The following is a 10,904-nucleotide window of genomic DNA, read 5'->3' as shown; positions in this document are numbered from 1 at the left end:
AAACAATCAGAAACACCTCCAGCAGTGCTTGATAATATGATCATGGGACATAAAGAAAGTACAAAATAATGCAGCTACATAAGAACATGAACCATTCCCAAAATATGATTAGAAACGAGCCTCTTACATATGTACCTTAAGTATGTATACAAGCTCAGCAAGAGGTGTGAACTTGCTTGTAATCACATTTATTTTATGTCTAATTTGAGACCAATTCTCATCTCATCACAAAAAAGCCTTGGTCTTGCTCTTATTTTGAAAAGATATCTATCCATAGGCTGAAAAAAATATTTTGATACACTGAAATGTTTAAATGTTTCTTTGATTGTCCTTGAATTTTCCTGGCACTCTTGCCATCCTCTCCTGCCACACCAACTTGTGTAGAGTATGAATATCCAACACAGAGCCCTCCTAGATGTTGTGGGGGCCGACTTCCATCAGCCCCAGCAAGCTGAGCCAAGAGGACACTATCTCAAAGCCTAGTAAGTGAGACACTGGGCTTTGGGAAGGAGGCGTGAGGCTCCGACAGGGTCCGAGAGTTCTCCTGCGTCCTCTCCAAAGTCTGCTTAGCATTTTTCCAGCTTTGGGAAAGAGATGGGAGGGCGCTAGGACCCTGTAGAGGCCTCAGTGCCTCCTTACCTGACAAGGATATGGAGTATGTGCCAAATTTTGGCCTCAGGCCTCAGGCCACCATAGAACCAAAGTCCACCACTGATGTAACCATAAGGAACAGGTGTGCCACCAACATTGCTGTTGTAAACTCCAGTTTTCGCAGATCATTTTAACTTCTGTATTTTCAGCTCTTGGGAGTACACTGTATATAGACAGACTTTACCACCATTGGTTGTTTGTTATCCTTTGCTTTGTAAATCATCCATTGATTTAAAAAAAACACATTCCAGTTCAACAAAAGCGGGGGAAATCTCTCTCTTTAACAGCACTGCAGCCATCTAGTTGTCATTTCCTCTTCTGCATCTGTCGATCTGGCCTGTGAACCAACATACTGTCAACTTCCATTAAGGCTTTAGATTGTGAATCTCTTCACTGAACAAGTACACACATTTCCTATACCTCATTTTAATAAACAAGAGATTATCAGTTGGAAATATAGAATAGGACAACAAATATTCATATGGTCCTGTTTATTTAAACACAGCTTTCATTGATTTCACCAGAGAAGGAAAGCTCTTAAGAATCTGATTCATTTGTTGTAAGGGGAGAGTTCCTCCAGCGCAAAGGTTCTTCACATCAGCTTAACACTGATGTGGCAGATCCATGATCATCATAAAACAGAGTTGAACAGAAAATAGAGACCCCTCTTTTCTCTTGAATGCAAAACTTTAGATACTGTTTTGCATGAGTCAAGGAAGCTAACCTCTTAATACAAAAATGAATCATATAAGTAAAAATGAAAGGCTGTTTTTGACTTCTGTGGTAGTTAAAAATGGCATGAAGATCAAATGCTTAAAGACAAAATGTTCTGTTTCCTATCATTTGTCTTTGCTTGAACAAGCGCAGCTATTAAAAGAGGAACAGCAGCATTTTATATATACAGACAAACCCAGTGTGTTTGGATTAAGTATTTTATATTACAGTACAGGCACTGAAATCCCCATTTCTCCATACTTTTCAAATTATTTTTCTAATTTATATTTTTGCAAACAGTATACTTCCCCCTCCTTGCAAGCAGTATAGTATATATGCAAAATCCCCCATACAGTGGTACCTTGGATTAAGAACTTAATTCGTTCCAGAGGTCCGTTCTTAACCTGAGGTACCACTTTAGCTAATGGGGCCTCCCGCCATCGCGCAATTTCTGTTCTCATCCTGAAGCAAGGTTCTTAACCTGAGGTACTATTTCTGGGTTAGCAGAGTCTGTAACCTGAAGCGTCTATAACCTGAAGTGTCTGTAACCTGAGGTACCACTGTATTTGTACCAACCACTCTTTAAAAAAATTCCACCACCCTGTTTGTTAGCTTTAAAACCACTGCAGAATCTTGATGAGTGTGGCAGATGCAAGTTGCAGAATTACACACATGTTCCGTATAACTTGGATACACTTCCCCAAGTATAGAACCCCAATTAAGATTCATAGTCTCACTGCTGCCTAACAGACTCTAGGCTGAAATAGCTGACTAATATAATGAGATACTTAATTATTTGAATTAGCAATTAGCATCATGTTGGGGATATTATATTTATTTTAAATACAGTACTAACACTCAGATAAGAGAAGCCATTTTTGGTATTTTCTCTCACAACGTAAGAATCTAGAATCTAATTTATCATAGCTGGACATCACAGTCAAAATGGCTTAAAAATAACATGCTCAACTTCCTTTGGTATTGCAGAAGATCCATATGGAAAAGATATACTGGTACAGGTTTAGTTGCAGAGCACCAGTGTCAATTGCCTTTAGTTTTTATTCTCAGTTGCACAACCACAGTATGCTTACCAGGTCCAATGAAAGATAACCTTTCTTCCCATTTGTAAGTTCCATTTTCAGCAAGCGAAACATACAGCTGGGCTGCTGATGTAGCCTTCGCTTTCAAGCAGTGATTAACTGAAGTTTTACTTAAAACTGTGCAAGATGCAGCAGAGATCTCCTTATGACCCTGAAGTTAAAGTTTCACGGTTTTCAATAAAGCTCTTGTTCTCATGTGTGCTGTGAGAATGGTGGTTGGTACCCAGCAAGTGGGTGGTACAGGACAAGTGCTATGCCGTGTGCTGCAAACCCTACCCAGTTTTTGCTCTGGCTCCACCTACTAGCAACATATAACCCCTAACAAATGCTGTCCCCAAGGGAATACAGCCCTCAACCCCACTGAAAATAGCAAGAGCAGGGCCAGCCCAAGACCTGAGGCAAACGCCAAAATGGGGGCCTCCTCCCCACCAGGAAAGACAAGGTGAGTGAAGATCAAAATCAGGAACAAGGGAGTTAAAGAACTATCAACACTGCAATCTGCTGCCCCTGGGGACCCTGCCGCCTGAGGCGGTTACCGCACCTTACTGGGGGGCGGGGGTTAGCTGGTCCTGAGTGAGACACACTTCTAAGCAAGCAAGCATAGGATTGCATTGCAAACAACTTGGTCGCCTGCCAAGTTGCATTTTAAAGTTTTGCCTGGCTGTTGCAACACTACCCTTCTTTCTCTGCTAATGCTGCGCTAAGTACTCAACATTGCAAATGTCCTATTGATGCCAGAAATGGCATGCATTCGAAAATATATACCAACTATATAACAAGAGCTGTGTGTATATAAGTAAGATTCTAGATGTTATTTGTTCCCATAGTCTATAGCAGAGGAGCTATTTAAATGTAATCACTAATAAAATAGAAACTTCATTTATAATCATCCTAAGCCTTTCAACTATAAGGTTACATATAGCATCAAAATAAATTCCTACACATTTCCCCTTCCTTTATTGCACTGTTAAATGTGTTTACGAACACATTACCCTTCAAAAGAAGTTGAGTAACATTATAAAGGACACCAGTTCAGATACATAGGATGACTTGCACCAGAGCCACAATACAAGATAATGTGGTCCTGTGTGCCTATGTATGGCACATATTTGGAGTAGGTAGCTTCTTAGGAACAAGATAAGCAAGACATTTCAACCCAAACAGCTTAAATTAACAACCAAGTGTACTGTGAAGTCAGCATCCAGAGGCGGAAGGGTCAGTATCAGGTTTAAGAGCTCATACACCCAAAATATTAGGTCTGAAGTTCATTCACAGGCAGAAAGAGCAAGAAAATGGTAGTGAGGTGGTTGTAGAGATGTTATGGTCTGCAGCAGCATTTCCAAACCTAGGCCCTCCAGGCACTTTGGACTACAGCTTCTATCAGCCCCTGCTCACATGGCTGAATGGTTTGCTGCTGGCTGGTTTGCAGCAAAACTCCTTAAAAATGGCAACTGAGCAAAAGGCACTGGGGGAAACAGATGCAAATGCAGGTTATTTGTAACCAGTTCATAATGAGCACAGTTCATATGCTCTAAAGAGGAAGGCAGAACAAGAATCCCCAAAGCACCCAGACACCTGTGCCTAAGGTTGCTTCTGCAAACAGCCTGGCATCCTGGCCACTCGACTGGGGGTGAGAGTCAGCAAAATGTGACCATGCCTCCTCTTTGAGAAAGCGAGCTATGTTATATATAATAGGAATGCTGGTAGGTTTCTAGATCCCATTCTAAACTATAACTGGCTTTCTCCTTTTGTCTTCCATAGAAGATTGCTGATTTTTTTATACCATGGTGGATATAAAAGAGCAGTGCCGAAATATTACTGTTACAGAATTATACATAGTACAGATCAAGTGTTATGGAGCAAGGACACTTGGGAACACCTGAATCTTCAGTAGGGCATTTAGGTCCCCTCTGAATCACATGCACATCTTCAAAGCGACTCCCCAAAGGCCTAGGAAAAGATTCCCAGAGGCTTTAGAATGGTATTAGTTCTGAGAAGGGCTTCAGGCTGTAGGAAATGCAAACCATATTGGAGAAGACAAGGGCATCAAACCCTGCCTAAGATTCTCACACCAAATCTGAGAAGTGAGCCTATGTAAATCATACCATGCCAACATCTGCCTCACTGACCTCACAGAGGTTTTTGAAAAAAGGAAAGAAAAAAGAAAATAGGTTTCACCAGCAACAATTCTGAATGTCATGTTCTGCATTTCACACTAATGCCATTGAAGAAAACTGTTTTAATTTATATTTAAGGTGTTCAGAAAGTCAGGACTAATATTATTAAGTTACAATATCACTTTCATGAAATATTCCAAGAGTGTATCAAGCAACAAACAGAAGATATTGTATACAATGAAGCATTTATACTAACAAAACAAGGCACATTAATATTTCCCTGAGAATATTTTAGCCAGTAGGCTTTTGCTGCATCACTTTTGAACAACTACAAAATGTGTTAAGAATACAGCCACTATTAAAATTTATGCATAAAAATACATGTTGTGGTTTCTATGAAGTATGCTAATACAAAGCTGTTGGCAGAGTTTTAAAAAGCTTCATGGATTTTCAACAAAAGCAGGGTTTAATTATTTGGCTCTAAAGATACTTGAGCAAACTGTAAATGTGAACTCTGCAGAAGTTGTGGCTTTGGAATTTCTCAATTTTCTTTGTATTTGTAAGTATAGTCCTGCTAGACAACCCATGTTCTATCCTATGATACCTGCTCACTCCTGGCCCCTCCCTCCCTCCCTCCCTCCCTCCCTCCCTCCCTTCCTTCTAATTGCCATTGCTTCATAATTAATTGGGGGGGGGGATGCCCTTTGTAGCTGCACCAAAAAATTGAGAACACTGTTTAGATCTCTAATAAGATTCTTAAAGGCAGGGGAAGCTTTAGTCCAGATCTAAACACTGTTTAGATCTCTAATAAGATTCTTAAAGGCAGGGGAAGCTTTAGTCCAGTTTAACTGTTATGAAGTGCTAATGTTGAAAACCTGAGCTCTTTGTTTCCAATGACCATACCAAATGTTCTGTTGTTGTCTATTACAACAGAATGCATATGATGGGAATCCTTTGGGAACAGCAGAAAACCAAGACAAAGTATGTAGAACAACATAATCAGCTAGTAAACATCCTACAAGGCTTGTTAAAAAAGACCAGCAAGGCAGGTGGAAGAGAGGCAAGAGGTGCACCGCACACTTAATCTCTAATATTTTTGACATCCTTATCAGAGGGAAAGGGTTTGTACCATGCAGATGGTTGCACTTTAATGGCTGTGCTGATACAGTGCTTTGTCTCTTAAATACTCCTCCAAGCAGTGAACTGCAAAGGGGTCAAAGTCAGTGTCAAACTTGTTGGCAAAGAAGTGGTGTTTTCGTAGCATCCAGTTCAAGTCTCCCACTCCAAAGACACACACAGAGCGGATGTGAATTCCATTACAAGGTGGGTACGGAGCACCCCGGGACACATCCCCCTCAAAGTAATGCCACTTCACAAACCTGGCAAGAGCATTCATGTCAGAGACATCATATTTGTCGCTGGCAGAGACTGCACCTGGAACCTCGGGAATTCGCTGAATAGTAGCCCACAAGTATTCATCAGGACTGTAAGTATCTTTGGCCCATTCTATAAAAGTAAGGATTTTGTTGTTCTCTAGGACATATTCAACAAACCTCCGGCTAACAACAAAGTAAGCACTACCAGAGAAAATGGGAGTATTAAGAGGTGGACGTTGTTTGTCTATTCCCATATTCTTCACTTTGCCATCAACAACTTCATAATGCTTCTTCCATCGTGTCTCCTTGTTTGAAGGCATTTTCTCGGTTTCCAAACTATTTTCACCCTTAAGAGCTTTTAGTTTCTCTACTATTTCTTGGTTAGTCTTGATAGGAAAATCCATACCACAAAGATTGATCAGGTATTTCCAGCTTGTGCTCCTCCTGTAGAGATCCTTCATGCAGTTGAGGTCTGCTTGCACTCTACTCCACGAAGCATATACTACACTCTCCAACTGGCTGGCAACAAAGACATTGTCAAAACATGAAGCAATCCCCTTCACTGCAGCCAAGAAAGACTCCGGGGACTTCTTATCAACATGAATGCAGTAATAGTTTTGTGGTGCGTAAATCGATCTCAGAAGTCTATCAAACATATCAATTTTGTGATAAATTACTATTGAATATGCTATGGGAAACTCAGCTTCTTCTTTGCTCAGAGGCTGCATAATATACTTTCGCTTCTTAATAAAGGAGTTGCAGTCTGTTGTCATGTTGATGTAATCATTTGGAGTTAGTTTCAGGCTCTTTTTAAAAGAAACAGTTAAGAGCTCCAACTTCACTTTCTGAATTTCCTCTGGATCTCCCTGCAATATCTTGGAGCAGTTGATGTTACTATTTGGGTATTCATCAGTTAGCTCCAGACGCCCATGATGTATGTAGCTTGGCTTCTGATGGATTTTGATAAGAGACAGGGTGCCTGCTGTAAAAATCAACACCAGCAGAAACTTGAAGCGTAGGTTATGACAGTGACGAAGTTTCCTTCTCAGCATTTCAGAGTGTGTTTGGGACCTCCCATGCATCTAAGAGACTTTCTTCATACGCATGATCAGGATCCAGCTTCAGAGCCTTCTGTCTGCATTTCTCAGAAGTTCCTAGAATAGTGAAAGTACACATAAATTCAAATGAAAAACTAAATTCTGAATTTTTTATCTGTGTCACAGATAATCTGTGGAAGGTTAAAGGTGCAATGCTTATTCACTAGTAGTTCTGTTGTATCATTGGCATGTCCAGTCCAGGGCCAGTCTAGGTCAAGGGTAGCCAACCTGGGGATGTCTAGATACAATGAACTGCAAATCCAATCAGCCCCAGCCATCATAGCCAATAGACATGGATAATGGGGATTGTAGTCCAAAACAACTGAAGGGAATCGTGTTAGCTATCTTTGGCTTAGGTTGTTGTCTCTCTCTCTATATATATAAGGCCACTTTACACATTATGCTGGGACATCTCAGGAACATTTGTCATCTCATAGTCCTAATTAATTTATAGGAAAAACTTAAGGTATGCTATGTCATCTGTTCTGTTTTATATCTGCTAAAATCATAAACATTTTAGTTACAAAATCATTCTAATTATCAATGGCTGAACAACCTTCGGGCTCTTACTGCAAGTTTACAATCTAAAAATTACAGACAGGGAAAGAGGAAGGTAAGTAAGTAAAAAGGAACAACAACTGATTTGATAAGTTTATTATTACATTTTTGTTCTGCTTTTCCTCAAAGCCACTCAAGGAAGCATATAAAGTTTGTGTAGAGAGCGAGGCAAACAGGTAGTGAGTGGCTCAAGGTTGCTTTGCTTTACGGTTGAAAGGGGAGCTGAACTTGGCTCTTTTTGGTCCTAGTCAGACACTCTAACCATTATTCTACCTCTGACCCAGAAAATATCACATGAATTAAGGACAGTAGAAAATAGAAGATTAAGAAGCTGCTTAAATAAAGACAAAGAGGAAGCAAACTTGATATCAAGAGGAACAGACGTCTGAGCACAGGATGCAACAAAAGTGATGGGGGTGGGGAACTTTGACTGGTATTTTAAAATACAACACATGTGGTGTGGGAGGGGGAGGTAAGAAAAGAGAAACCAGTGAAGGCGCAAAACTACAGAAAGTCATGCAACCTGACTATAGTTACTCAGAATCCTAATTCTATTCAGTCAATTTTGCTCTCTAGTAAGCCTACACAGGATCAAGCCTGAGCCAGGTCATTTTGCTGCTAGAGGCAAAAGAAATAATGCTGCCCTTGGCAGCCCCCTTCCCTTAGTCATCACCTGAGGCAACTGCGGGGGGGGGGGGGCAGTTGAGTGAAAGGAGGCCAGAGAGGAGCAGGTGGCGAGGGGTTGCAGGGGAGGAGGCAAAATGCTCCTCAGAGGCCAGATCCGCTGCCTCACCCAGCCTCATGGGTGGGCTGGTCCTGCACTGGGATGGATCTAATGCTGGTCCTGGAACAGACCTGTTGAAATTAATGAACTTAACTAACTTAGGTTCATGCATTTCAATGGGTCTACTCTGAGTAGGACTAGCACTGGTTACAACCCAAAGGACTGCAACCCTAGACACAAAGTAGCTGCAGTACTGGATAGAAGCAGTGAAGAGAAACTAACATAGAATTGTTTAACTGGTATAGTTTTCAACCTTTCCTTTAATATGTTTCCTTTCATATCCAACTGCAACAGTTGTTGTGGCCAAAAGTCAATAAGCTGCATGATCACATGTTAAGACTGAATCAAGCAAATGGATAACTCCCATGAGTAAAAGTAGTAGGTCAATGATGGATGTAAACTGGCACAGAAGACCAAGTCCTTTTGTCTAATTAAACATAAATCTGAGATTTCTCATGGAAATAAAATACTAGGATATTTAGAGACAGGCTGAAGTTTTCTGATTTTAAGACACTAAGCAGCTGACAGTGCATTTCTTCAATCTGTAATTATTGTTTTTTTATAAGTATCCTAGCATTACATTTGAAACCACAGAATTAACAGTGATTTAAACTGAAAATCTACAAAGAAAGAGAGATAATGAAAGTTTTCTGAAAGTCTTTAACTTAAAAGATGGGTGCTTGGCTAAACATTAATGTTACCTTAAACAAAAGTTTACATTCTTTGGAAAATCTAATTATATTCGTATTGAATCAGTCTGAGAAAAAGATCACTTCTCATCAAGTTCCAGCAGAAGTTTATAGCAAATAAACAATCAGCACAAGGTATCATTCATTTTACCATCAACTCATTTATCCATGGTAACATATATTCCATGCACATCTAGGACCAGAAGATCCGAAAGCAGCCCATGAAGTCCCATTTCTGAAGCTAAACAAATCTGGCTAGAGTGCGAATGGAAGAACCTGACAGAAGCTGCCCTGAGTTCTGAGAAGCAAAGGCAAAAATATAGTATTTCACCACATAATCACCAGAGATTTTACACTAAACTTGTGATGCAAAAAAGGGGGTGCGACCCTTATATGAGGCCCCCGCCTGCGCCATGTTCCATGCCAGACCTCCGGCAGCTGCTGCCCCAAGGGGGCTGACTGGCTGTTCAGATTATTGCCCCTCCACCCTTGCCATCTTCATCCCAGACCACAGAGGTGGTGGCGGTGAGCATCTTCTGGTCCCTGAGCCCACACCTGCCCTCTCGCTCACGTTCACCGCCCCTTTCGTGGCAGATGATTGGGAGACTAGGGGAGGGCTTATTCAGCAACCCCGTAAAGAATCCTCCACTCCACAGCTTCAGACCCAACCTCCACCTCCCTTCGCTTTCATCTTTGTTTCCCACTCCAACCTGCTGTCTGGCCTCTGGGAGATGATTGATATGCACCTAGAGGTACCTGAAGGTTCTGCTGGGGGCAGGGGCAGACAAAGGGGTCATGGACAGGTGTTGGAGGTGGTTGCTCACCGGCTGCTTTCCCTTCTTGGGTGACGTATCCCGGGACGCCAACGCAGAACCCAGGCAAGGCAGAGCAGTCCCGCAGCAGTTCCTGGCCGTTTGCCACAAGCCCAGGGACGGCCTGGGAGCTTATGGCTGAGACGGTGAGGAACGAGGGGAGCGGGGTGGCAGCTGGGGGAGGAAAGGAATTTACCATGCGACTCAACCAATCTTTGGACAGAAAAAACAGAGTGTGGCGATTATGTGGTAGTGACAATTATTCAGTGAATTATGGTACAACTTTCAGACTTGGGATGTATAAGGTTTAATTACAGAAACTGACTAACATGTTGAAGTTTGACCTCTTTTTACACCCCACTGCCCCTTCCTCCTTCTTTCTTCCTGAACAGCAATCAGGGTTCACCTTTGCTTCGCCCCAGCCAACATCCTGAAGAGACCACTGTGTCAATTTTCCAGGCAGAGACCTGTACATGATGAACAAAGTCCTGGTTAACGGTCTTGGCTGGAGTTAGTGCCATGAAGTCCACACTGTTCAACTCCCTGCTAGCAAGGTAAAGAGAGATGGATGAAAGACTCAACTGTTGCTACAGCACATAAAAAGCAACCTGGCTATATTAATGCCCCCTCCCACCCTGCTTATTTATACTGACTTCACTACCACATTCTGCATACTTTGGGTTTAATTCTGATGGCAAAGATGAAACACAGAGATGCCAATCTAATTGTAATCTCCCAGCAATGTCAAGGCACTGACAGTTTGGGTTCAACAGCAAACTCCAACTCACATGGCATAGTAAGATATATACGGTACTAAGCCTGCAACATGCTGGACCTGAAAGGCATTTAAATCTGAGCTTGCATTTTAAGTATGACTAAGGGAGAAAACATTGGGTGTGTATGTGTATATCTGCCTACTGACAATAATGCTTCGCCACTGTTGGAGTGGACAATGCTTTTACATTTTTAAAAAGAAGTGGCTACTCTTTAACACATAGCGGATCTT

The 10,904-nt window shown here is 41.6% G+C and overlaps 1 protein-coding gene across 1 annotated transcript; it reads right to left on the bottom strand.

The window, feature by feature from the left end:
• Window positions 1-5,729: 5,729 nt before the first annotated feature.
• On the bottom strand, window positions 5,730-10,344 carry GCNT1 (glucosaminyl (N-acetyl) transferase 1; the record flags this gene model as incomplete). Its single annotated transcript, XM_079996118.1, has 2 exons — window positions 10,305-10,344; window positions 5,730-7,112 (listed from the first exon to the last, which is right to left on the bottom strand). Exon 2 carries the CDS (start codon window positions 7,038-7,040, stop codon window positions 5,730-5,732), a length of 1,311 nt encoding a protein of 436 aa, XP_079852244.1. The 5' UTR covers window positions 7,041-7,112; window positions 10,305-10,344.
• Between the last annotated feature and the right edge of the window lie 560 nt (window positions 10,345-10,904).

The sequence above is a fragment of the Podarcis cretensis genome (genome assembly GCF_951804945.1).
Source record: "Podarcis cretensis genome assembly, chromosome: 11".
Taxonomy (NCBI): domain Eukaryota; kingdom Metazoa; phylum Chordata; class Lepidosauria; order Squamata; family Lacertidae; genus Podarcis; species Podarcis cretensis.
This window is presented reverse-complemented; position numbering and strand designations above follow the sequence as displayed.